This window comes from Sorex araneus, chromosome 1 (assembly GCF_027595985.1).
Source record: "Sorex araneus isolate mSorAra2 chromosome 1, mSorAra2.pri, whole genome shotgun sequence".
Taxonomy (NCBI): Eukaryota; Metazoa; Chordata; class Mammalia; order Eulipotyphla; family Soricidae; genus Sorex; species Sorex araneus.
In genome coordinates this window covers 106046568-106073510 of record NC_073302.1, presented here as the reverse complement: position 1 = coordinate 106073510, position 26943 = coordinate 106046568, and the positions used below count along the sequence as shown (strand labels likewise).

At 63.0% G+C, this 26943-nt stretch overlaps 1 protein-coding gene across 3 annotated transcripts in view; it reads right to left on the bottom strand.

Moving 5' to 3' along the window:
• Positions 1 to 1064: 1064 nt before the first annotated feature.
• The window catches only part of TRIO (trio Rho guanine nucleotide exchange factor), a 156675-nt gene continuing 130796 nt past the window's right edge, over positions 1065 to 26943 (bottom strand). For 2 of the 3 annotated variants that reach the window (XM_055136851.1, XM_055136856.1), the window contains exons 39-57: positions 26748 to 26814; positions 25513 to 25616; positions 23598 to 23667; positions 21773 to 21862; positions 20839 to 20931; positions 19742 to 19792; positions 19457 to 19534; positions 18592 to 18783; positions 15378 to 15555; positions 13803 to 14485; positions 10900 to 11147; positions 8980 to 9118; positions 8444 to 8471; positions 8173 to 8335; positions 7510 to 7631; positions 6780 to 6858; positions 5626 to 5826; positions 3548 to 3686; positions 1065 to 3270 (exon numbers count right to left, since the gene is read on the bottom strand). In XM_055136851.1, the coding sequence (XP_054992826.1) occupies positions 2728 to 3270; positions 3548 to 3686; positions 5626 to 5826; positions 6780 to 6858; positions 7510 to 7631; positions 8173 to 8335; positions 8444 to 8471; positions 8980 to 9118; positions 10900 to 11147; positions 13803 to 14485; positions 15378 to 15555; positions 18592 to 18783; positions 19457 to 19534; positions 19742 to 19792; positions 20839 to 20931; positions 21773 to 21862; positions 23598 to 23667; positions 25513 to 25616; positions 26748 to 26814 (3268 nt within the window). In that variant the 3' untranslated portion in view covers positions 1065 to 2727. Of the gene's footprint in view, positions 3271 to 3547; positions 3687 to 5625; positions 5827 to 6779; positions 6859 to 7509; positions 7632 to 8172; positions 8336 to 8443; positions 8472 to 8979; positions 9119 to 10899; positions 11148 to 13802; positions 14486 to 15377; positions 15556 to 18591; positions 18784 to 19456; positions 19535 to 19741; positions 19793 to 20838; positions 20932 to 21772; positions 21863 to 23597; positions 23668 to 25512; positions 25617 to 26747; positions 26815 to 26943 lie in introns of those variants that run through there. The other variant, XM_055136862.1, reaches the window with a different exon arrangement.

Here is a 26943-nt window from a genome sequence, read left to right as displayed (position 1 = left end):
ACCCGGGGTGCCCTCTGAACCAGGCGCTCTAGCCTGCAACTTTTTTTTTTCCTCCACTCACCACAAGATACACAGTTACAAAGTTGTACGAGATCAGGTTTCAGGCATACAATGTTACAAGTTTCCCTTCACCAGGGCACGTTTCCCATCACCCATGTCCCCAGTTTCCCTCCCGCCACCTCCCTGCCTGCCCCCACCCCTTGTGCAGCCTGCCCTGTGGCGGGCACTGGCCTTTCTGCTCCCGTCCCAAGACCACCGGCCCTTGGCCCTCTGGCCAACACACTAGAAATAGCTGCTTTAGGGGCCGGAGCAATAGCACAGCGGGTAGGGCGTTTGCCTTGCACGCGGCCGACCCGGGTTCGATCCCCGGCATCCCATATGGTCCCCCAAGCACCGCCAGGAGTAATTCCTGAGTGCAAAGCCAGGAGTAACCCCTGAGCATCGCTGGGTGTGACCCAAAAAGCAAAAAAAAAAAAAAAAAAAAAAAAAAGCTGCTTTATTTTTCAAACTTTTTTAATTGAGGTGCTGTGCTTTACAAAAATATTGTTAACGATGGTTTCCCATGCCCCCCCCCCAATCAGGCTCCTCCCTTTCACCCCTCCCTGCCGCCCACCCACCGACTCAGTTGTGGGATTACTTCTTCCCTTGCCTTTGGTCCTGTTGCTACATTGCTGTGCCTAAGTCCCACACGTGAAAGAGATCACTCTGTGTCTGTCCTTCTCCTTCTGACACATAGCACGTCCTCTAGTCCCATCCAGGTTGCAGCCAACCACATCATTCTGTTCTTTCTTAGAGCTGTATAATACAGTACTCCATTATGTATGCACCCCACAACTTCTGCTCATCTGTCACCGGGCATCTGGGTTATTGGCCGTACCCTGACCACCGTACTAAGTGGAGCACAGCTGCTTTACACCGCAGTGCCAGCTGTCTCAGCAGCCCCGACGCTGGTGGTGTGTGGTGGGTCCTGAGCCCCAAACCCCTTCCCCTCCGGAGCCCTCCCCAGGCCCCCTCGCTTTTGTCTTTTCCTGATGCACCAGCAAAGAAAAGGCCCAACACAAACATCAGGCAAATATGTTTAATTTTTTAAAATAACTGATGGCAAAATAAAATATTTACATCACATCATACTGTGTAAACATGTCAGGTCTCTGTACAAAGAAATGTACATGCAAAACAATGGCAAAGTCCAACGGAAACCATGGGAGGAACGATACACAAACAGAAGGCGTGAGGGTAGGAACACACGTCCAGTTTGGAATCCGATTTCTCTTAAAAAGTTTCTGTACAATTTTACAAGAAACAAACGCAAAGCCCGAGGAAAGAATAAATAAAATGCCTCGGAAGCTGCGGTGCGGGGTCGTGGGTCCCCTGCCCGGTGTCTTTCCCAAGGGCAAAGCCAGCCGGGCAGGGTGGATGTGCCCAGCGCCGCAGCCCCGGGCGGTGCCCTGTGCCCGGACAGACCCCCCAAAACCAGCCTCCGGCCCGCCGCGCCCCGCCGGCTTCTTTCTTACCAGAGGCTCAAAATCCAGCCAGCTTTTTGTACAGAAAAGTGTAAAAAGTAGCAAATGCCCGGGCTGATTTTGGGGGGGAGGGAATAATACTTTGGCATTCTGAATAATAGCACAATCGATTGGAAAACATCACCCTATTATCCAGTTTGATATTCCGAGTATGAAATCATTTATTTATTTATTTTTGTCTTAACAGTCCTCAAAAGCAACGAATTTCACGTAGAGGTAACTCTCCCAGAACAGATGGCCCGGGCCACCCCCACCCCAGCCCACCCCGCACACGCACGCACCAAGCCAACCCTCCCGCCCGGTCCTCACCCCGCGCACACGCACACTCACGCACGCACGCACACACACGCGCGCGCGCGCGCACACACACGCACAAAACCATAAAGCTCACCGGACGAAGTGTGTGCTTTTTCTATGTATTTATTACAGGTACAACAGAGGTCTTCATAAATAGTTGCATAAAATGTTAAAGCCACAACATTGCACATGATAGGAAATAAAACCCCCAAAAAACCCCAATGCGCGCGTTTGCAGTACTTCCGTTTGACGGTCCTGCACCACAATCTGATTGACGGCTTGGGGGCGGGGCGGGGTCCTCTCAGCCCCGCCCCCCGGGCCACCCCTCCTTCTCCCCCCAACCTCCCCCCCAGTGTCGGGGTGGGAGGCTGAAGGGGTGACCCGAGCCGGAAGGCAGGACCAAGTCTTATATACAAGTAAGGCCTACATTTCATCAGAGCAAAACCATTCATTCTGTTTGTATGCAAAAGTCTGAGGTTGAATGCATGTTCCAGAAGCCTCTTCCTGGGGTCGCCCCCCCAGCTGCGGGCCCTGCGGGGGGTCCGCCCCAGAGACAGAGGGATCTCGGCTTGGTTCCTTAATACCGAGTGGTAGAACATAGGCATTTATTTCATTTCCTTGAATACATCTTGGAAAACGGTAAATTTGCAAAATTCTATTTGTGTTCCTTTAAAAAAGTTATTTTTTTTTAAACTTTTTTTTTTTTTTTTTTGCAGAAACCTGAATAAAAGACTGTGACACAGCAAGAGAGGAGGTCGTCCAGCCCGGCTCGCGCGAGGAGAGGCCAGGTCGCAACGATCAACAACAGACGCAGCACTCGGTCCGGTTGGTTGGCGTTTTCTCGTCAGAGTTCAGATTAACAGCTGGTCGGCAGGTGAAAGAGAATGAGAGGCGGCTCCGCGGTCGCTCAGACCCGGGCCGCGAGTCTGCTCTGGAGGAAGGTTCTCATGGTCCGGATGGATCGCACGTCGTTCTGGTGTTTGCGCCGCTCAATGAAGGAAGTCAGCCTGGACGTGTCCAGGACGCCCGCGCCGGGGGCGTGGCCCGCCTGCAGCCACTGCTCCCGCAGGGCCAGGGCCGCCGAGGGGCGCCGGGCAGGGTCCTCCTGCAGGAGCAGGCACACGAAGTCCTTGGCCTCCTGGCTCACCCCTTCGAAGTAGCCCTCGGGGAAGCTGAAGTCCAGCCGGCAAATGTTCACGCAGGTCTCCTCCGTGCTGTCGTCCAGGAAGGGGGACACGCCGCTCAGCAGGACGTAGGTGAGCACCCCCACGCTCCACGTGTCCGACGTCAGGGAGACCGGGTTGCCCAGGATGATCTCGGGGGCGGCGAACTCGGGGTTCCCTAGCAGCTGGTGGATGTGGTAGGTGGTGGTCAGCTGCACGGCATCGCCGAAGTCGGCCAGCTTCACGGTGGGCTTGGCCGCACTCTGGTCCACCAGGATGTTCTCGGGCTAGGGCGGGGGGGGGAGGGACGAGTCACCGCAACAGCCCCCGTGGGGCGGGCCTGCCTCTTCGGGGGAGCCCTGCAGTGCAGCCCCAGCCACTGGCCTCCCCCCCTCCTAAGTCAGCCAGACCCGGGTCAAGCTGATGGCGGGTTCTGTCTGATGCACCAGACTTGACACCTCGGAGAGCCATTCTTCAGCTCAGGCAACGGGAAGCTGCCGTCCCCGCCCGCCTGGCCCCTGGGAGCCCCGAGCACTGTGGGCGTGAGCAGCTGAGAGTACTCACCTTTAGGTCCAGGTGTGCGATCCTGCAGTTGTGAAGGTATCGGACGGCTTCCAGCACCTCCCCCAGGTACGCCCTGATCTTCCCCTCCGTGAGGTCTCCCCAGCGCACCACACAGTCCAGGAGACGGCCCTGGTCGGCCCTGGGGGGCGGGGGGGACACCGGGCTGCGGTCAGTCACCAAGGACAGGCCAGTGTGGCCCCGGGGCTCTCAGGGCTGCCCCCCGCCCACTGCTGGCCTGTTTCCAGAGGGAGGCTGTGTGCGTGTGTGTGCACTGTGTGTGTGTGTGTGTGTGTGTGTGTGTGTGTGTGTATGGTCTCGGTGATCGTGACCTGGGGGGGCCAGTCCTGGGGGTCTCTGACCCACTAGGGCTGCGCCTACAGTGCTGGGGGAGGGGGTCCCGTGTTCGATCACTGGGGACATGGGGGGGGGCATGGCGTGTCCCCTATCGAGGGCACCAGGACGCAGGGACAGTGGACAGGCCTGCACTGAGACTCGCCTCTAAGAGAGATGTAGCAGAGGGCCTGTGCATGCGTGCTGGCACGGGACAGGCACACGGCGGGCCCCGTGTGGGCACAGGGCGACCTGAAGGTGTTTCGGGTGGGACTTGTTAAGGCTTGAGGCTGCAAGATTCCTCTTCTAAAATGTCTGGGCTGGGGGTACACCTGGCTGTGTCCAGGGGGCGGGAGGGGGGCCGGGGGCCCGGGCCCAGGTCAGCTGCGTGCAAGGCAAACACCCCCCTGCTGTGCCGTCTCTCAGGCCCTTGGGAATGACTCAGTATCCCCCAGAGAGCTGGGGCGGGCAGAGTGCTTCCAACAAACGCGCCTGACTCACGTTTGCCGCACACAACCCGCAGCGTCTCAGGGGGCCTCGGCGGCCCCTGCTCAAGGCCTGCCGCTCCCCTGGGTCACAGTGTCTCTGTGAGCGCCGGGTTCGCCTGGTGGTCCCCCCTGCCCAGCACTGCTCTGGGCCGGCCGTCTCTGCCTGGGAAGAGCACGTCCTACTTCCTGACGGGCTCAGGGGAGCCTGGGATCCCCTGGGCTTTGCTGTGTTGCGTTGGTGTGTATGTGTGTGTGTGTGGGGGGGGGGGGGCTTGCCCCTCGCCCTGGCGCTGCTCAGGGGGCCAGACGGGAAGCTTGGCACGGACTTGGGCTGCAAGGCGTGTCCGCCCCACCCCGCCTGCTTTCTGAGAGGTCAGCTGGGCAGGAACGGAGAAAGCGCAGCAGGGGTGAACGACTCCCAGATCCAGGGGGCTGGAGGGCCCCTGTGGGGCCTCTAGGGTCACCACCATTCTTGGGGCCGTGAGGGGTCCCGGCAAGGAGGGGCGGGAGGGCAGTTCCTGTGCACCCCACGATGAGAGGCCGGAGGTGGTCCTGGGTCTGTGGGGGTCCCCTTCCTTTGGTTTGCTACTCCTAGGAAGGGGCGCGGGTGGGCGCACAGCCTGGGGGGTGGGGTGCTGCCTGCATGGCTCAGGGTCGGATGACACCCCCAATGCCTCAGGCCGGGGACTGGGGGGTGGTGGGCAGGATGCAGGGCCTGAGATGGCCAGCCAGAGTCTTGCACCCTGGCCCCTGGGCTTCTCGGGATCCTGGGGACCGGGGGCCCCTCCAGGGCGGCAGGGGCCGCACACCCGCATCCGTGGTTACCCGAAAGCTGTAACACTGCGGCTGCAGAGTGACAGTGGCACGGGGGGCATCTGCCTTTCAGGGTCCACCCGGCTTGGATCCTGGGAACCCCATACGGGCCTGCCAGGAGTTCTCCCTAAGAGCAGAGCCAGGAGTCGGCCTGGAGCATCACTGGGCATGGCCCCCAACAAACGGCTATGCCTTGGGGCCCCACTCCTGAGAGTCGTCCCCCATGAGGCATGCTCAGACATCGGGGCTAGAAGCAACAGGGCCAGGCGAGGGGCGTGGCTGGCAGGCAACCAGTGGGCATAACCAGGGCGTGGCTTGGGAGTGACTGGCAGTCAGTGGGTGTAACCGGGGCGTGACTGGGGCGTGGCTGGCGGCTAGGGGTGGGGCCGGGGCGGGGCTGGCAGCCGGGGGTGTGGCCAGGGATGGGACCCGGCGGGGCATACGCACATTTCCAGCACCAGGACGTAACTGGTGGGGGTCTCGAAGGTATCCAAGAGGCCCACCAGCAGCGGATGCTGGAGGTTCTGCAGGATCCCCAGCTCGTGGGTGACCTGGTCGCGCTTCATCAACTTCTTGTTCACGAACTTGGTGGCCACTGCGCGCTTGGTTCCCTTCTGATCGCATTTCTTGACAACAGAGAACCGGCCCCTGGGAGGCGGGCGGGAGGGGCACCTTCAGAACTGCGGGACCCCCCAACCTCCCGAGGGCCTGCGGGGGCTCCGTGTCTCTCTCTGCCAGGGTGACCCACTTCCTGCACCCTGGGAATGCCCTGACACGCCTCTGGGAACGCCCCTCGCCACTGGAGACTGGAGGGACCGCTGAGGGGTCTTGAGGGGTCTCTTGGGTTCCGGCCCACCTTGGTGTAGGGGGAGCCTGCTACCCCAGGGGATGGGCCTGAGGGGGGAGGGGCGGGCTCTGAGCAGTCCCCTAGTGGGGAGAGGGCAGCAGGGGGCCAGTGCGCCAGGTGAGGTGCCAGGTCCGTGGATGGGGCGGGGCAGTGACAGCCAACAGCCCAGGGGAGACCCCCGGGACCCTGTCCCTTCAGTCACACACTCGTACCGAAGGACAGCAGTGGCAGACACGTGGCCCAGGACGGCCACCAGCGCGGCCGGAGGCTGGAAGGGGTTTTGGGAAGCAGCCCAGACCTGCTGCTCTGCCAGGGGACAGCAGGGGCAGGTGGCCGAGTGCTGGGCGGGCGGGCTGGGGGGAGAAGCTGCCCGGGGGCACCGCCCCCGCCTGGCTGCCCTTCTGGTGGGGGGGGGGGCAGCAGAGCCAGGCTGCCGCCAGGGTCCAGTGCAACGAGACACTCCGAGAGCTGTCCCCAGATCCCGCCCGCCTGGGGCCGGCCCACGCTCGTCCCGAGCCGGCAGAGTGACTGCCAGATGGCAGCGGGTGGCAGCGTGGGCCCTGCAGGGCGGGCACAGCCCTGACTTCGCCGCCCGGGGCCTTCCTCTGCTCAGCGCCCAAGGGAGGTGCTCTCAGGACACCCGACTTGCCGAGTCTCCCTCGCTGGACCAGGGCACCCACTCGCCCCCCTCCCCCCTCCAGCCCCCCCCCTCGCCTCCCCGGGCCCAGCCCCACCCCTGGGAGTGACGTCATACCTGCCAAGCTCGGCCACCTCGCTGTACAAGGCGTCAAAGTTGTCCTTCCAGGTCACCACGATGCCATCACGCCCTGGACCTACGGGGAGAGGCCAGCGTGTCCCCTGAGCCGGCTGGGAAGACGCCCCCCCCCCCCCAAGCCCCCTCTGCCGGCTCCAGGTCTTCCCTCTCGAGGTCGGGACAGTCTTTCTGGCCCCTGGGCTGGCTCCCGGAACGGGGACGCTTCCTGGGTCCTCAGTCCCAACTCATCTGCCACCTTTTCCTTTTCTGCCTCTGGTGGTACCGGGATCCCACCCCCAGCCCAGTTCCGGTGTCTGTGTGTGGGCTGGGAGGCCTCAGGGAGGGGTGGCAGGGCCCTGGCCTGACTTGGAGCCCCTCCCCCGCCCCCTCTCCCAGCGGCTGGCTGCAGGGACGGGCAACAGGACACGAAGGGGCCTGGGGAAGGGGCTGCCTCTGGGCTCAGGGCCCGCGGAGGTGAAGTGGACGCGCCTGCCCTGACCCTCGCGGGAGAAGGGCGGGGCCCACTCAGGGCAGTGCCAGCCCACGGGAGACCAGGGGATGCCAGAACGGGGCTCTGAGAACCACCGTGCTCCCTATGTTAGGGGCCCACCTGGACCCCGAGACCCCCGTCAGCTTGCACCCCTCTGTCTCAGATTACAGGGTTCAGCCGAGGGCCATGTGGGCAGGGGGGGAGGGCTGAACTCGGGGTCCCGGCCTCGGGAGCACTTACCTAGCACCCTCAGACTGGCCGAAGACGAGGCGGAACCCATGTCGTTCACCGCGATGCACGTGTAGATGCCGTCGTCGTCCGTGGTCACGCCCACGATCTTCAGAGAGGCCTCGCCCAAGTCACTGCCAGGGCGACCCGAGTCAGGCCCCGGCCGCTAGCCCCAGGGGCCCCAGGAAGGGACGGGCCTGGCCTAGCCTGCCCAGGCCCCGGGAAGCGAGGGCTCCAGCATGGGGGGCCCAGGGAGTGAGGGGCTAGCCTGGGGGTCTCAGGAAGTGAGGCACTAGCCTGGGGGGCCCAGGGAGTGAGGGGTCAGCCTGGGGGTCTCAGGAAGTGAGGGGCCAGCCTGGGGGTCTCAGAAAGTGAGGGGCCAGCCTGGGGTGTCTCAGGAAGTGAGGGGCCAGCCTGGGGGGGGTCTAAGGAAGTGAGGGGCCAGCCTGGGGGTCTCAGGAAGTGAGGGGCTAGTATGGGGCCCAGAGAGTGAGGGGCTCCAGTATGGGGCTTAGGGAGTGAGGGGCTAGCCTGGGGGTCTCAGGAAGTGAGGGGCCAGCCTGGGAGTCTCAGGAAGTGTGGGGCTAGCCTGGGGGGTCTCAGGAAGTAAGGGGCTAGCCTGGGAGTCTCAGGAGGTGCGGGGCTAGCCTGGGACCCAGGAAGGGAGGGGCTCACCTGTAGGAGATGCTGTAGTGGCCGTCGCTGCTCAGGGTGTTGTGCTCGGGGCCTTTCCAGGTGATGGAGGCCGTGGGGCGGCCACAGACACGACAGCGGAGAACAGCGGTCTCTCCCATCTCACACGTGACCTCGCTCAAGGGAACGACGAAATCTGGGGGTACTGTGCGGGGGGAGTGGGCAGGGGGTGTGAGCGGGTCGCCCGTTTCTCCCGGCACCCGAGCCCAGAGCCCCGCCGAGCCCCGGCTCCGCCCCCGTCCGCGGGACTCACCGTCATAAATGTAGCTGGGGTTGAGAAGCTGAAAGGGAAGAGCAGGCGGGCGTGAGCCTCGGCACACGGCGGACAGACGGGACAGGGGACACCTGTCCCCAGCTCCCGGAGCCCTGGCACAGCCCCTCCTGTCCTCGGGCCAAACACTGGCACTGACTCGGGGGCGCATTCCCCCCCTTGCACAGGATGGGGCGGGTGGTGGTGACGGATCCAGACCCTGAATTCCGCCCGAGGACGCCACCCTGACCCGGGCCTTTGATTTTCTTTTCTCTCCTGATTTGTTTTTTAAATTTTTTGCCAGAGCTCCTCAGTGCTCAGGAGTCAGTGCAGGGACAGGGCGTGTGACCCTGTTGTGCTGGGGACTGGAGCCAGGCACCCTGCCACCCCAGCCCAGTTTAGGGCAAACTGATCGTAGAGGGAGGAGCGGAGGGAGCACTGCCGGGAACTGGCTGGAGCCCAGACGGGCACGTGTCAGCCTGGGTGGCTCTGTGCCCTGCACGGCCAGGCCCCGGGCGGGGCCCTCACCCCGCACTCACCTTCACCGATACCTTGCTGCTGGCCCCTTCCCGGGACTTCCGATATCCGTTCTCCAACTTGCCTTCCCGTTTGCCGTCTTTTTCTTTTTTCTCAGATTTTTTCCTTAAACGGAGTGCTGTGTGCCAAGAAGTGGACTTCCTGGGGGGGGGGGGAACGGCCTTAATCGGGAGACCCCTTCACGTCCAGGGGACTCAGGTGCCAAGGCCGCCCCCCGTGGATGCCCGAGACCGAGGCTAACTCGGAGCCCCGCGGGGATTCACCCGCCAGGACCCGGGACAGGCCGTCAGAGACTGCAGGGACGGGGTCGTCTCGGGGCCGTGGCCTCCGGCTCTCAGGAAGCCGCGTGACTGAGCTTTGGTCTGTGGTCGACTGACGCTGCAGAGAGCGGCCACGTGGGCAGGGCACGGGGGTGGCCCCTGCACTGTGCCTGAGAACCCGCCTCACCTTCCCTGGGTTCTCCGGGACAGGACCCACCCCCCGGTTTTCTAAAGACCGACCCCGCAGCCAGGGTGCCCGGGAAGCACAGGGCAGAGCACTGAGTGCAGAGCCGGGAGAGGTCCTGAGCTGGCCAGCCGCGCTGCCCCCCCTCCAGAGAGGCAGAGGGAGACAGGGCCGGAGCGGGCTCGAGAGGCCAGGCCGTGTGCTTGCACGCAGGAACCCCGGGGTAGACCCCCAGTACAGCAGGGGCCCCGGAATGGTCAGTATGTTCACGGTCAGCTCTACGGGGTCTCGAGGTCCCCAGACATCTGGAGCGCAAAGCCGAAAGCCTCCGTGCGTGGTGGGGAGGCCTGCGGGGAGCTGAGGCCGGTTTCCCAAGCCGTGGGCAGCGGGGCTCCGGGGACCGTGTCCACTGCTGGTCGCCACGAGGGCACCGTGGTTCCCAAAAATGGACAGCTGCACACATGAACACACATCCATGAACTTTCACACACATGTACACACACCCATGAACTTTCACACATGTACAGATCCACATACTCACACACATGTACACATATCCATGAACTTTCACACACATGTACACACACCCATGAACTTTCACACATGTACAGATCTACACTCACACACATGTACACACATCCATGAACTTTCACACACATGTACACAGACCCATATACTCAAACACATGCATACACATCCATGAACTTTCACACACATGTACACAGACCCACATACTCGCACACATGCACACACATCCATGAATTCTCACATACTCTCACATATCACATACTCGCACACATGTGCATACATTCATATTTCTTCACACACATATACATATATCCATGTACTTTTTTGTATACAGACACATGTGTACGCGCATGCAGGTGCTTTTCCAGAGTCACTCACTTCCACGTGTTCTCACGAGAAGCATATTCAGACACGTTCACTCTTACATGCGCACGCACACACCCTCAGCCATGCTCTCGAGAGCGTGCAGACTGCCGTCACACGGGGCCTAGGGAGGTCTCGCTTTAGGAACCGGAGTGAGATCCTGGAACTAGAACGAAGAGAGGCCGCAGGCGCCACCCCGGACACCAACCGCCTGTGACCTGCACCCCAGCTGTCCCCCCAAGCCCAGGGTTCCGCAGACCCCGAGTGCTGACGAGCCTGTGCCACCATCTGGGCCCCAGTTCTGGGGGGTTCGAAACCTGCCTCCCCCAGCCCGAAGCAGCCGGCGGGAGAGTGGCGCGGCTCTCTTCTTTTTGTGGGGTCCACCCCTGGCGGGGGGCTCAGGAATCACCCCTGGCAGGGCTCAGTGACCGTCTGGGATGCCGGAGACGGAGTCTGGGCCAGCCACCCGCAGAGCTAACGCCCTCCCAGCTGGGCGTGGCTGCGGCCTCCGCTTGGTTCTCCCCAGAGCCACAGACTGGGTGTCCGGGCCCCCCCGCCACGCCCTGGGCCTGGCCGCGGCCACTCACTTGAGAGTCCCGTCGGGGTTCTCCGTGATGAGCGCGCTGGTGTGTCCCAGGACCAGGCCCGGGATCCAGCCCTCGGCGGCGGGGCACTGGTCAGTGGCGGCGCGGAACACCAGGAACATGTTTTGCTGGTTGCTGGCCAGAACCTGAACGACCTCTCCTTGGCAGACGTTTATCTCATCCTCCTTCACTGCCGTGTAATCGTGCGTCACCAACATGGCGGAGATGTTGCTACTGCTGCTGCTTTCACTCTGCGGAGACAAAGGTGGGCGCTGCGGCGGGCCGGCCCCCGCCACGCGCTCCCTCTCGTCCGGCCGGCCCCGTCCGTCACCCTCGCCCCCCGGCACTCTGGGGCGTGAGAGGAGGCCCCCCCCACGAGGCGGCCAGCTCTGTATCCCGTGGTCCGGCCACACGGGCTGGGCTCCGTGGTCCTTCGGCAGAGGGAGGGAGGCCCGCGCCGTCGCTGCCGTCCTCGGGGACCGTCCCTCGGTGCTGGCCCCTTCGCCAGCTGCCCAGGAGGCCTGGCTGTCGTGGGAGTGGACGCCGCCTGGAGAAGCCGCCTGCCCCTACTCTGCGCCCTCCGTGTCCGGGAGCTCAGGCCGGGCCCCGTCTCCACAGCGAGGCCGAGACGCTTTCTGAGGCCACCTCGAGTCGGCAGAAGGAATGCAAATGGCAGCTTTGCTTTTTCTTTTCTTTGGCTTTTTTTTTTTTTTTGGTGCCAAGCCGTCACGCGTGGCAAAGGCTGGCCGAGTCCACAGGTCTCTTCGCCCTCTGCAGCTGTAGCGGTCACCACGACTGATGCTCAGAGCTGGGCCGTGGCGAGGCGGGTGCTGGCTCGGCCGCGCCTGGTGGCCCTGGCACAGGCTTCTCACTCAGCCCAGGGCTGCTGGTGCCCGGCCGGCCGGCGGTGCAGGGGGAGGCCCAGCAGTGCCCCCTTGAGGTCGGGCCCGGGAAAGCCAGCAAGATGCGCCTGGCGGAGGCGGGGCCAGGAGAGGCATCAGGCCCAGCCTTTCCCACTGCGGGGCATGCTGGACCCCTGGGCCAGGTGGCACCGGGACGATGGGGGATGGGAAGGGCCAGAGCTGCCTCAGGTGCAACTGTGGGGGCTTTCTGTTAGCTCAAGGAAGCCAGGTTCCAGGGAGCACTGGGTGAACTTCCCCCTGAGCTGTGGCAGCCAGTGAAATGGTCTCTCCTGGCAGTGGTGCAGAGCGGAGCAGCCAGGCCGGCCCCGGGCTCAGCACGCCTGTCTCTGCTGCCCGCCCCGTCCCGGGGGGCACACAGGGCTGGCACGGGGAAGGGCTCGGCCACGCCACCCTCGTCTCCGCCGTGGGAGGATATATTCCACCTGGAACAGCCGCACCTGTGTGCCAGGCATTCAGAGCACGCCTCACTCACACCCGCCCCTGACTCGGGCTATGCCCACGGTCACGGTGACGGGCCCCACAGGGCACGGCGGGGGGGGGGGCCTGCAGGGGCCACGGGCATCCAGGAGAAAGTGGGGCACCTCGTCGTCCTTCCTGGGGCGTGCGTGGGAGGGTGCAGGCGGCTCGTGTGGCCACTTTGGGGGCCCTGCATGGACACTCTCCGGGTACATGCCCCTGCACTCAGCAGAACTTTCCAGAAGGAGGCACAGCTGTGACCGGAGACAGCTCCATGGAGCTGTGCGTGTGTGTGTGCGCGGGCGTGTGTGAGCGCCTTTCCAGGGCGGCTCTGCAGCATCCTGGGGCCCTTTCCAGCTCCCCAGCAGGCAGTGGGGTCCCTGCTTTAACCCTGGGCACGGTGAGTGGGGCTCACCAGGGATGCGGAGGGAGGGGCGTCTGTGCCGGGCCAGTCGTGGGGGTTCACTGAGCAACTCCTGTGCCCAGCTCAGGAGCAAGCTGCCAACTTCGGGAAGTCACCCCCGCCCCCGCCTGCAAACCCCACGTTTCACCCCTAATGGGCCAGGTGCCGGAGCGAGCAGGGCACCCCTCCCCAGGGACTCCCCGAGCGCAGCAGGAAGAGGAGGGCGGAGGAAGGGCTAACTGCGACAGGCCCCCCCCAGAGGCGAGAGAGAGGCATGCAAAGAAGAGGTTTTGCGGTGTTCATAAAGAGAGACACAGACCCCCTTTGAGGGAAATGTATTTAAAAACCGATCAAGCCATCGACATACACTCGCGGGACAGTTCTCTCTCACGCACGCCTTTCAGGGTGCAGTGCCCCGCCAGCTCTCGGGAGGGAGAGAGTCGGGCGGGAGGCGCCGAGTGTGTGTGTGTGGGGGGGGTGGGGGGCGCCGACAGAGGCGCAGGTACACCCCACCTAACCCCACTCCCGGGGCAGAAGCCCCATCTCGGGGGTCTCCCCTCCAGCGGGAAACTAGGGGGTGGGGGTGGGGGGGTCAGGATTCCCCCGAGAAGCCCTTCCCTCCCCGCCCGTCAGCCGTGTTCTGCTCTGAGGTGGTGTTTCCTCGAGGGGCTGTCGTTCTCTCCAGCGGAGGAGTTCAAATTCAAAAGGGAAAAAAAAAACAACCACACACCCCACCCGCCACCCCTGAAAAAACGCTGCGAAGATGAACTTAAGGCAGAGAAGGACGCAACCGAGAGACGAGGGCGGTCAGTGCAGGTGCCGGTGGAGAGAGGCCAGGAGGGGCGCAGGGACACACGTGTGCGGCGTGTGCCCGTGGGGGCGGCGCCGTGGTGGCGGAGGGGACACACACAAAGCCAGACAGGGCGAGTGAGTTAGTAGAGACGAGAGCGGCGGTCCCGGAGCGGAGCGGAGCGGAAGGGTTAGAGGCGGCCGCGGCGTGTCCAGGTCCACGCGGGCTGCGGGGCGGAGTGGAGCGCAGGAGTCGAGGCCGAGGCCGGCGAGCCGGGTTAGTGGGGTTCAGAAGAGCTGGCGCGACAGAGGCGGAGGCTGCCGGGCGTGCTTACCCCATTGCTCTGGGTGGACTGCACGGACTGCTCGCTGGCCGAGGAGCACGTGCTCATGCGGTCCGTGTCCTTGGCGGGGGCCGCGTGGCGGGGCGCTGGCCGCTGCAGGGAGTCACTGTCCCCCGGGAAGGTGAAGGAGCCCGGCCGGCTGGCGGGCGAGGCGGGCACGGAGCTCCAGAAGGAGCCCCCCTTCTGCAGGGGGCTGCCGGGGGGCTCCCTGGCGGCGGCGGCGGAGGTGAGCGGCGAGTGCAGCGGCGACGCGGCGCCGGGCCGGGCCTTGCCGAGTGGGAGGGCGCCCGGGCTGGGGCGCGCAGGCGGGGCGCGGCCGTCGTCGGGGGGCGCGCGCGCGTCCCGGCAGCCGCCGCTGGGGTCGGCGCCCTGGCGGGGGCTCTCCGGCGCCTTCGTCCTGGGGGTTGGCTCGGCCTCTCGCGGGGGACCTTCGCCGGCCGGCGGGGCCGGGCCGGGGGTGGACGTACCTGACATCTTGTCGGCCTCCGCCTGGCCGGGGGGCGCGGAGGAGACCAGCACGGGGGAGTGGTGTCGGACGGGCTGGGGGATCCGGGAGGGCCTGCTCCGGCCGGTGCCCGCGGGGCCCGCGCCGTGGTTGCCGCCGCCGCCGCCCGGGCCCGCGGCCCCGCCGCCCCCGCTGTGGTTCCTCTGGTACTCGATGGGCGACGTCAAGGCTGCAAGACAGGCGCGGTCAGGGCGGGGAACCGGGCGCGGGGGAACCGGGGTGCGGGGGAATCGGGGTGCAGGGGAATTGGCGGCTCAGGGAACTCGAGGTGCGGGGTAATCGGGGGCTTGGGGCGCGCGGGGGAACTGGGGGCTCAGGGCGCGTGGGGTGAGGGGGAGTCGGGGGCGCAGGGCGCGCAGGGTGCGGGGAAACCGGGGGCTCGGGGTGCGGGCTAACTGGTGTGCAGGGGAATCTGGGGCCCAGGACCCTTGGGGTGCGGGAAATCGGGGGCTCGGGGCAGTCAGGGTGCGGGGTAATTGGGGGCTCAGGGCGCGCGGGATGCGGGAAATCAGGGGCTCGGGATGTGAGGGAATCAGGAACTTGGGGGCTCAGCGCGCGGGGCTCAGGGCACTTGGGGTGCGCGGGGCTTTGGCTCAGGCCGTGCAGACACCAACGAGCCCCAGGAGGCACACGTTCTGCAGGGCGACTGCCTTAGGGCGTGAGGGGCCGGTGTAGACCCACCCCCATCCCCTCCCCCTGAGTGTGCCAGCCAGAGGTCGGAGGCTCCCCATCAACCCTGGAAACGGAATCCCTGGACCACCTCCGACCTCGGTGGCCACCAGGTGAAATTCAAGGAGCGGCAGCAACTGCAGAGGGAGGCCAGCAGGGGGAGCCCCAGGGGGCGGGCGAGCCGGGAGGACCCCGGAGGGCTGCAGGGCAGATTCTGCCTGGCCGCGGGCACCGGAGCACTGGGCTGCTCCTGGCGGCGCGCACCAACTTCCCCGTGCCGCGCGACTGGGCGCCCGAACCCCCGGGCACACCGGAGGCCCAGCACTCAGAGGGTCGCGGGCCTGGGCGGGGCGGGAGGCGCGCAGGAGGGAGGGCGCACAGGCGGGAGGTACCGTTTAAAAAATTGCGCTGGTTTTCCAAAATCTGGTTGATCTCGTGAATCCAGGCCTGCCGGGCGCCGGGGCTGGACGCGTGCAGGATGAAGGTCTCCAGCGCCTCGCCCGTTCGCGACGTCAGCGCAAACTTGCAGGGGTCGTTGTCCACGTTCTCCTCCAGACACAGGCAGCTCACCTTCAAGCAGCGGCACGAGGGGCGGCGCGTGAGCCGGGGCCGCGTCCCCACACCCGCGGGGCTCGGCTGAAGCCTCACCAGCCCACCCTCAAAGGCCCGAGATGATGGACAGCAGCGAGGGCACTGGCCGTGCACGCAGATGCCCTCCCCGCTGCTCTCCCCCAGCACCCCCAGTACAGCTGTGACGCTGTGATGAGTGCGGGAACCCCCTAAGCCCACCAGGAGTGGGCCCTGAGCCCACCAGGAGTGGCCCCGCACAGAGAAATAAGTCAACGACCCAATGCTTCAGGCTTGTGCAGAGTGACCGAGGAATGGAGGGAAGGAGACCCTGGGGCGGGGCTCAGCGTCAGGAGGCGGGCCGGGAGGACGCCGGGCACGGCCGGGAGGACCCTGGGCACGGCCGGGGCAGGCCAGGAGATACTGGGCACGGCTGGGGCAGGCCGGGAGGACGCCGGGCACGACCGGGGCAGGCTGGGGCAGGCCAGGGCACCGTGGGCGCGGCTGGCGGCGCTGGCTGCGGGACAAACGCAGTGCTGTCTCTGCCACTTGAGGCCACGAGCCTGCACTCGGCCGTGGCGCCAGTGCTCACGGTGCGTCCCAGAGGAAGCCGACTGCGCTGCCCGCAGCGGGCAGACCGTCTGCTTTTCTCCTCTGTGACTTCCTGTGCTCGTGGGCCTCAGACTCGCTCCTGGCAGGGCCCAGGGGAACGAACCTACGTGGTGCCAGAGCTCAGCAGGGCACGTGCCCTCTCTGGAGGACTCTCTCAGGCCCGGGGGTATCCTGGGGCTTTTCTGTGACACTCGTGTGGGGCCACAACAAGTGGCACTGGGGGGCAGTGGCCAGCCACGATCCACGGACTCGAAGGGGCCACCAGGGCCAGGCCCAGAGGTGGGGCTCTTGAGGGGTGGGCGGGTGTCCGTGAGGAGCATGGACGGGGTCTCCCCTGGGACCTGCTGGGTCCTTCAGGTGGTCCTTCCTCTCAGAGGTGTCTGTGTCAGCTAGTCCCTGACACCTCTAGAGAACGACACGAGAAGGTCATTCCCCCGAGGCTCTGGCTTCGCTCCCTCCTGCTGCAAGGAGCTGTGGTATTACAGAACGTGAGCAAGAGACGGCGTAACCGGGAGGGCGGAGAGAGGGTTTACGGGGACAGAGAGAAGGAGGAAAGTGTCTTTACTATACTGGAACACACACACACACACACGGAGGCAGACACATTCTTAGGACATTCTCCGCACCAGAGGAACGATACTGCTTAACGGGCAAGAGAGAAGCCGTCTGAGTTCCGTTACTATGCACAGTCAAAGCATCTAGTTTCTTCCACATGGCAATTGCCTGCTAGAGCTGTCCGGAAGGGGCTCAGCTGTCGACCTGCACGAGGACTCCCTCTGCTAAAGGAAACCCACCACAAGCCAAGGGTCTGCTGTATCCTCGAATGACAGTTTCTATCAAATATTCACCCAGTTCACTGGTGTTAAGGCTGGACTCTCTTTTCCAGTCCCAAACAGGTCTGCGAGAGCATCCAGATACTCAGTCCTCTGCGGGCCGAGGGGCGGTTTCAGTAGGGATTATACAGTCTGGTTGGTTGCTCCCCTCTCCTTCCCGGCTGCTTTCCCATTCCACCCCATTCTAGCCACTGATCCGAGAGCTCGGACTCATAACCTTCCCGCGTGTTATCTTCCATGCAACTACTGACAACTTGTCTTTTCAACTGTCATTATCTTTCCTGCATCCTCTCAGGAGAGGATACTTTGTCCTGTCACAAACCAAATCCCATCATGTGTTTGAATCTCACCTCCATTCTCATCCTAATCGACATACTTATTCTATCAATGTAGTAGAGCCACCACTCAGAAATACCCTTGATTTAGGTATACATTCTTCCCAGTTTGTATGTATATGTACGTATACCATTGATTTTTTAAAAAAATAAATTTTCTTATTTTTATAACCTCTTACACACACACACACACACACAGGTGTACGAACGAGGTGAAGAACTGTGTGAGGGTATGCAGGTGCCAGTGAGGTGTGTGGATCCTGTGAGCTGCACAGTGACTTCTTGGCCACCTCCCCGACCCCCAGTGGCACTTTCTTTTTGGGGCCACACATTTGTCAGTGCTCGGGGCTCACCCCTGCTCTGCAGTCAGGAATTGTTCCTGGCTGGCTCAGGGACCATCTGGGGTGCCGGGGATTGAAACCCCCCCCTCCCCATGGCACATAGAACTCCTGCATCATGGGGAGGGTCGGGCACCAGGCGCTTCAGGAAGCGCCCAGATCACGGTGATGTGGCCCTAGCACGGCCTGTCCTGCCTCACCTCCATGTGAGCCAAACCTCGACAGTTCCCAGGCGGTCACAGTTTCACTCAACACGTCCGGCAACGGAGGCTGAGGCTTCTGGGGTGACTGACGGAGGGGAGTTCCCGCCAGGAGTCTTACAGTGAGAACAGTGGGGAGTGGGGACAGCCAGGGGGCTGGGGGGGACACGGCAGTGTGGGGGAAGGTGGGGGGGCTGAGGCCCAGCCGCGTCCTCAGGGGACTCTCCCCAGCAGCACTGTCATGCTCACGTGACTGGGGCTGCAGGGGCGGGGCGGGGGGGGGCACATCTCATCTCAGGGCCACAGGCAGCGAGGCTACAGCTCTGTGTGTGTGTGTGTGTGTGTGTGTGTGTGTGTGCGTGCGCATGCGTGTGCCTGCGTCTCCCAGGCCCTTCTGCTGGCGCCTCAGCCATGTGTGGTGTGTCACGGCAGGCCCGTGTGGCCGTGCAGGCCGGCAGGGGGCTCCCGGGGCGAGAGGGGGGCTCGGCTCTGGCCTGGCTGCCCGACCAGACCCGGGTCTGGGGACTTAGGGCGCCAAAGTGGCTGGGCTGCGGCCGGCTCGTTGTGGAGGCGGGGCAGTGACAGTCCCTGGAGGCCACAGGCAGGGGTGGGACAGGGGGAATCCAAGACTCTGGAAGCTTCTAGAAAATTCCTGAGGCACGTGCCCCTGGACGGGGACTCAGGCTGGCGGAAGGGCCCTGTGGGCGGGGGAGGCGCGTACCTTGATGCTGTTCTTGAACAGGAAGCCAGGCATGGAGAAGCCCTTCTTCTTGTCCAGCGGCTCGCTGAAGATGACGATCTGCTCAAAGAGGAAGACCCGCCGCTCCCGGCAGCGCGGCAGGAGGCCCGCGTCCTGGTCGGTGACCAGGAACGTGTCCTGCAGGAGCAGCTTGCCCTGGGCCACGATTTTACCCTGTGGGGGAGGCACACGGGGAGATCGAGTCAGGGCTCCCAGTTCCTGCGGGCCCGGCCCAGAACAAGGGCGTGTCTGCTGGGGGCCCGGGGACCTAGACCTCAGTTTTTCCCTTTTTTTTTGCTTTTTGGGTCACACCTGGAGATGCTCAGGGGTTACTCCTGGAAGTGCTCGGGGGACCATATGGATGCGGGATTGAACCCCCGGCTGGCTGCGTGCAAGGCAAACACCCTCCCCACTGGACTACTGCCCCGGCCCTAGGTTCCGTTTCCTGTCCTGCGATGGGTATCTGACTTGCTGGGGGCGGGGCCTGGGAGCGGGCAGCCCCCCTCCCTGCCCACCGCACCCCCCTGGGCCCGGCAGTCAGCTCAGCGGCCTCAAGTAAAGGATGGCCTTTGCATACATCCAGGGCCGAAGCCAGAGAGTCTGGGGGTCTGGTAGGCGGGTTCACAGCGGGACGGAGAGGAGCCCTCCCCCTGCACCCGCGACCCGGGGTGGGGGGGGAGAAACTCCACTGCAGACGCCCCGAAGAGCTGAGGCTCGTGCAGGGGGAGCACCGGCGGGGTCAAGGCACGGAAGGAAGGTGAGCCGCAGCACCCACGGGTGCAGGGGAGGGCCGGGGGCAGTGCCCGGTGGGTGCAGGGGTCGGGGCGCGCGATGAGGTGGTGCTTACGTCGAACCCCTGCAGCCGGCCCACGTTCATCATGTCGTTGCACCGCTTGGGGACGATACACATGACCTCCACGGCGCGCTGCGGGCGGGACAGGGGTCAGCACCAGGCACAGGCTCCACCGGCAAGACCCCGCCCCGCAGAGCCCAGTCCAGCTGAGAGCCCGCCCCTAGGAGACCCCGCCCTGCAGAGAGCCCGCCCCGCAGAGAGCCCAGTCCAGCAGAGACCCCGCCCATCAGAGACCACGCCCGCCACAAACCCAGGCCCAGCAGACCCCGGCCCACGCACCTCCAATTCCGACGTGTCCAGGCTGGCCTTCTTGGAGTACTTGAGGAAGTCCTGCGAGGGAAACGGGGGCGCAGTGAGGGCCAGGACCGCCCTCCCCTCTCTCTGCAGCCGGGATCTGAGAGATGGGCTTGGCAGGGTGTGGACTAAAGAGGTGTTTGGGACTTCAGCTGGAGCTGTGAGCCCTCAGCGCTGGGGGGGGGGGGGGCGGGGCAGGGGCGTCACACACACTGCCTGCTGCAAATACTTAACTAGACCCCAGACACCAGGACCCAAAGACACGGGGTCGACAGTGGACTGCTATCTGAGAGGAAATGGAAAACGGACAGAATAGAAAAAAAAAACAGGGGAGAAAGCACCCAAATACCCAACTACAGATGAACAAATGTTGTGGTCTGTAGACACGATGGAATAGTACGCAGCTCTGAAAAGAGTGGAATCATGCAATTGCTGCAAAATAGATGGAACTAGAGGGCCTCAGGCTGAGTGAAGTCAGCAAGAAAGGAATGGGTAGAGAATGCTCTCTCATATGTGGGTCTTAAACAGCGAGGCAGCAACAAGGGGCCAAAGGCAACACTGAGTTGGGAGAGGGCTGTGGAGTTGGAATTCTGTAAATTTGAAACCGTGACGATCGGTACTGTAAACCACAGAACCTCAACCATAAAAAGGTTTTTAAAAAGGTCCATTAAAGAGCCTCCAGGGTCTGGGGGGGGGGGGTGGAGAAAGCTTTTTGAAAAAAAAAAAAGTTTCCTCTAAAGCAGTGAAATTATACCATTTAATATCTGCACATTAAATATTAATATTTAATAATTAAACGGCTTTCCCACAGATTTATTATAAACATCTACCCCCTGGCCCTGTTCCCTTCCTGGGGCTGTCCTGGCCTTTCTGATCGACCCCCAGTCTCGAGCTGTGCACCCCGTTTCTTTCACCTGTGCCCCTTCGGAATACTTTAGGCAGTGGCACACGGGGGCCCTACACCCCTGGTCGACAAATGCTGCTCTCAAGTACCAGCGGCGAGAAACAGCTGGGCTGCTGGCTCCTTCCGAGGGCAGGCCCCCCTCCCCACCCCCTCCCCGCCCCCGGGCTGAGCCGCCCACCTTGAGGAGCAGCTGGTACTTCATGATTCTCTGCACTGGCTTGATGAGCAGATCTGTGAGCTGCAGCCGGTGCCCCAGCCGCTGCTTCAGGTCCTGCAGGTCCAAAGCACAAACCCCACCTCAGGGCTGTCACCTGTGGGGCGGCCTGAAGGGCAGGGGAACCCGCCCAACCACCCAGGGCCACCTGCGGTGCCCACGAGGGTGTCTGACACCAGGACGTTCCCGAGTCAGTTGTTCTGAGAACCACTTAAAGGCTATCCCGCCCCCCCCCCCACACCTCCCAGCACTGTCACTCTGTCATCCTGTCGCTCATGGATTTGCTGGAGCTGGCACCAGTAACATCTCCATCTGAGACTTGTTGTTACTGTGTTTGGCATATCGAATACGCCACAGGGAGCTTGCCAGGCTCTGCCGTACAGGCGAGATACTCTTGGTAGCTTGCCGTGCTCTCTGAGAGGGGTGGAGGAATCAAACCCGGGTCGTCCGCATGCAAGGCAGATGCCCCACCCGCTGTGCTATGGCTCCAGCCCACCACCTCCCACGCACGTATTTAATCTTTACACAGTGAATAATTTGGGGACCTTAAATTTCAAAGGATGAATGACAAAAGATCTAAAGCGAAGTTTAATGTGTGACCTGGTGCTGCATATCAGTGCTCACGCACGCACACACACGCCTGCACATGTGTGCGTATGCACACGGAACTGACAGTCGCCCTCACGGTGACAGTGACCGTGGTCTGCATGTGACCCGGGAACTGGACCCCTGACGGTCTTCACGCCCACTTCTCTGCTCCCCGGGAAGCAAGGCCGGGCTCAGCCCTCCCGCACAGGAGGCTGGGCGGAGGCCGTCTCTCGGGAAACGCCTACTCTGATTTCTGAACATCTTCGGGCAAGGGGGGATTTAGCAACGTCATGCGGACTGTGGGTCTTACCTCAAAAAAGGTATCGATGTACTCTGAGACAATGTGCTCAGACTTTGGTTTGTTCTGACAATACACTATGTACATGTGCAACCTTCTCTCCTGGGGACGGAAGCACAGACGGTCAGACCCGGCCCTGGGCCCCCGGGCAGCACAGCCCCTCCCCTATTCTGGGGACGGTCCCCGAGGCTTTGCATCAAGCGTGAACAATTCCCAAAGGGCCAGGACTGGTCAGTGGTCGGAAACCACAAGGATGTGTTTTTGTGTGTGTGTGTGTGTGTGTGTGTGTGTGTGTGTGGGAAGGGGGGCAGAGGGTGGAGAAGACAGAGAGGGGCCAGGACATGACCCCTCTGGACGGGAACTGAGTGCTGAAAGGAGGTAAAGGCACAGGATGACCTCTCAGCGTCTGTACCGCAAGAGGGAGGAGAGGTGGCCCGCCACAGAGGCAGGCAGGGCTGGGGGGGGGTGGGGGGCGTAGGAGGGAACCGGGGACCCTGGTGCTGGGAAACTGCACAGGTGGAGGGATGGGTGCTGGAACACGGTGACACTGAAACCCGACCATGAATAGTTTTGCCATGCTCTTTCTCCTGGCGACTCAATAAAAATAAAAATCAGTATTAAAAAACACTCAATTTGGGGCTGGAGCAATAGCACAGTGGGGAGGGCAAATGCCTTGCATACAGCCGACCCGGATTCGATTCCCAGCATCCCATAGGATCCCCGAGCACTGCCAGGAGTAATTCCTGAGTGCAGAGCCATGAGTAACCCCTGTGCATCGCTGGGTGTGACCCAAAAAGAAAAGAAACCAAAACAAACAAAAAACCCCAAAAAGCAAAACAACAACAACAAAAAACCACCTCAATGAAAACGAGCACCAAATAACCCTCCAGCTCATTTCCTTCCCTCTGTGCGGCGCTGGCACCCACCCACACGCAGTTCTGCCTCGGGACGTCCCTGGAGAGGGACCAGAGACAGTCACAACGATGGGCCCTTCAGCACAGTCTAGGGTCCCCTCCCAGGGGCACCCACTGCACAGTGCTCTCGCGGGAACGCAGGCGCCGGGCTGGGCTGTGGGCAAGGGCAGCCGCCGTCACGGGGGCCGCGTCTAGTCCAGAGAGCAACGGGTGCCCAGTCCCAACTCCGTGCCCGCGGGCACCAGGCGGGCATCCCCGCAAGCACCTACACGGGCTTGTGTTCCGAAGGTGAACGCGCGGCCGGACGTGCCCAGGGGGAGGGCGCGGAGGGGTCAGGCCAAAGGCTAGAACTTCCGCCGGGAGAGTCCGGGCGCGGGGCTGAGGGAGCCGCGCGGTGGCATCACACGCAGTAGGGCAGGCGCCCGGCCCGCGGGCACCCAGCCTCTCACCCGGAAACTAACCGGCGTGGAAGCTCACACAGTGCCGGTTCCCTTCCGACTCCCTGCTTCTCTGAGGATAATCTTACTGTCCTCAAATATTTTAACACCCCCCTCAAAATAAAATGCAGAAGCAGAACAAATAAGTCACCCATCTTCGGGTAAGACATGAAAGAGACTTGTGGCAACAAAAACGCAAAAACTTGTGACTCATTTTTGAAAAATAAAAAATTGTTTCCCAAACAGTCTCTTGTATCACATGCATTTCTGAAACACACATGACGTGGCGAGGACACAGGGATGTATCCCCGCTCTGTGCCCAGAAACCCTGCAGGGCCCCCACGCCAACCACTAGGTGGCGCTGTCAGCTCACCCGCCCAGGGGAACCCCGGGCCTGAACCCCCCTCCACACCGGGCCTCCCAGGTCCTCCCTCACTGGGCAGGCCCTCCGAAAGCGGGACGGGGGACCAGGAACATGGTACGTACATGTTTAACAAAAAGGGATCCTAGTTTTTCCGGATCTTCAAGGCACTTCTCCAACTCTCCTAAAAAAAAGCTGCAACGAGAGGAGGCGACTTGAGAGCCGGACTCCAGCCCTTGGGCCGCAGACGAGGCTCATCTTTGCCCAGCGGTCCCTCTCCACAGGCCAGCGGGAGTGGCCAGCGTGCGCCCGCACTGGACACAGAGGCGCGGGCAGCAGCCAGGGAGCCTGGGGCCTGAGGCCGTGACCATCCCTCCCACGGGCAGTTTGACTCCAGAGACCAAACAGGACACATTTTCCTGGCCGGAGAGTCAAGTAACCCATTAAATAAAATAAAATCAGGGGCGGGGGGGGGGGGAAGCAGTGTGAGTCCAGAGCCCAGGGTGTCCCAGGTTTCAGCCTGACCTCCTTGCCTGTTCTGGGGGACCGTGTGCTGCCAGAGCTGAGCCGGGCCCAGCACGTGCGCCAGCCCCAGGAGTTCTCTCCCCGGCCCTCAGGTCTGTTCTGAAATCATTTGGTCCTTGTGCCGACAATAAGGTTCTCATCCATCTTACGATTTTTGTTGTGGTTGTTACTGTTTTGGGGCCACACCCGGCGGCACTCAGGAATCACTCCTGGTGGTGCTCCAGGGACCATGTGGGACGCTGGGGACTGAACCCAAGTCGGCGGTGTGCAAAGCAAGCGCCCTCCCCACTGCGCTATCGCCCTCGAGCGTATATACCGGGGGTCAGACTGGGCAATCAGAGATATGGAACACCGACCTTGGCACCTGTGCCCATTTTTTTTGGTGGGGGCTCACACCCAGCAATGCTCGGGTTACTCCTGGCTCTGCACTCAGGAATTACTCCTGGAAGCAGTGCTCGGGGAACCCTATGGGATGCTGGGAATGGAACCTGGGTCGGCCACATGCAAGGCAAAGGCCTTACCCGCTGTGCTATGGCTCCGGCCCCAGCTATGCCCATTTGGGTCTCTCTCCCCGAGTATTCCAGGACTCAGATTCTGGTGGTAAAAACGTCACCCCCAGGGAAATCACAGGTGGGGATGAGTGCAGAGCTAAGAGCGGTGGGGGAGGGGGGCGAGGGTCTCCTCGCTCTGACATGTGCTGGAGGGGCGTGGACCCCGCTAGTGTCTGGGGCTCTGCAGAGCCCTGGCTGCTGCTGGCTCCATCCCGGGGGCTCCCACGTGGCTTCTGGCTCCCGTCAGCACGAGGAAAGCAGCCGTGGGACGTGTGTGTGTGTGTGTGTGGGGGGGGGAGCCCACAGCCCCAGGGGCCTCTCCGCACACTGGGCTTTGCGGGGGGGGGGGGGGGGGCTCTCCTCATGTCCCCGGTGTCCGTGCAGGTGCAGGAGCCGGGCCTTTCGGGGGAGCCACGCCGCGCCCCCTGAGGCGGTCTACAGCATGCCGTGGCCGGGCTGGGGAATCCCTAACAATCACGATCGCTTGTTTGTCTGGGGCCAGGCCCGACAGTGCTCAGGGATCACTCCTGGGGGGCTGGGGATGCTGGACGCGGGGGACTGGACCTGGGTCAGCTGCGTGCGAGGCCAGTGCCCGGCCCGCCGTGCTGTCTGTCCGGCCCCGTGATGGGTATGGAGAAGCAGGACTCAGGGGAACCCGGGGCGACCGGCCCTCACAGGCCCAGTGGCCTGTGGACCCTGTCTGGGTTAGGTCAGGGAGAGCCTCTGCCCCCCATCCCCCCGAGGCCTGGTCGCTGTCCGTGTGTCCGGCAGGCGGCTGCCACTCTGCCGCTAAGGGCACCGAGGGCCTCGCACGGACGCACTCGGCTGCTCACCCCAAACCCCCGGCACGGGGGGATGTGGTGTCACGACCCCGGGGAGGGGCCGCAGGGGGCCTGGAGGCAGGGGCCCCTTCCGGTTCATGAGACGTGCCCCCCGAGAGGCCCTCGCAGGCCGGGCTACGTACTCTCGGTGCCAGTCGTAGATCTGGTGGATGTTGCCGAACACGATCTTGTCCTTGCCCTTCATGTCGTCGGGGACGCCGTCCTCCTTCATCAGCGCCATGTAGCCCTGCGGGCGGGGGGGCAGCTCCCGTGGGTGATGGCCCCGGCTCCCGGGGCTGTCCCGGGGCTGCCCACCTGACTCCCCATGGGAGGGTGCAGGCGGGTCCCCGCTGCGAGCCTCTGCACTGGCGGGGGACAGGGAAGCGTCTGGCCTGCCCCGTCGTCATCCCCTGCGTTCTCAGCATTGCGCCCGGAGGAACCGCGTCCACCCACGCTCACCCCATTTCTGGGATTCACTCGACAGGGGCCTTAGTGTGCGCCCGAGTCACGCGGACGGCGGCCCCCCGAGCGGCGGGAAGACGCGTGGCCGCGGGCACACGCCAAGCTCCGCGTGCAGGTGGGTCTCGGGGAGAACGCTTCTGGGGCCACACCTGCTCTCCCGGGCTCCTTCCCGCCCGACCCGCGCGTGATCAACTCGATGGTCGAACCGACGACTTAACACTGACCAAGGACGGGGACTGGCCCTCTAGGGCGAACCCTACTGAGGAGTCTGCTGGCCCCTGAAAGCCATCGTGAACCTCGGTCAGGTACTCAACACCCTGCCGGTTATTTCTGGTCTTTGGGGGCAGACCCAGGTGCTAAGGGGTGCCCGGGACGGAACCGTGTAGTGGAGCCTGACCAGAGTCATGAGGATGTTTCAAAGATGCTGCCTTGCAAACCGTGAGGAACTCTGAGTGGGCTGGGCTGGGCTCAGCACGCCGCAGTAGCTGCTTTTCGCTCGAGATAACTGTGCTATGCTGGGGCGAACGTTAAGCAAACAGCTTGCGGGCTGCTGTGCGGGCTTGCGTGGGCTCTGATGTGGAACTTACGGGAAGCGGGAAGTAAAGGATCACGAGCTGGTCTGTCTGCTTCACCAGGAACGCTGAGCCTTAGATACTAGGCTACAGGACAATAAGCACTTTGAGGTGTCTGATCTTCTGTACTCTGAAGTGTGCTAGATGCTCGGATCACCCAATACAGGGAGACTGCAAAAGCCGGTCGGTGCTAAGTGGCTGGAGCCTCAACATTCCACATGCTTTGCGTGTCCCTGTGCCCCTGACTCATCGATCGCTCAACCTAACAACCATAAGCCAGGTGAGCACGCTACCCACAGTGCTATCTCTCTGGCCCCTGGCTTGCTCCAGCTGGGGACGCATACCTCAACCACACAGCCGAGATCCCGCACGTAGTCGCGCTCCGTCTCTACTAATTCTTGCAACACGTAGCTGGGGGGAGAGAGAGAGAGAGAAGCCGCGGTGACCGCCCACACTTCCCAGTTCCTCAGGGGAAGGGTCACGATCACCTCCCCCTGGCATGCCGGGCGCCGGGCCTGAATGTCCCAGGCCACACTCAGG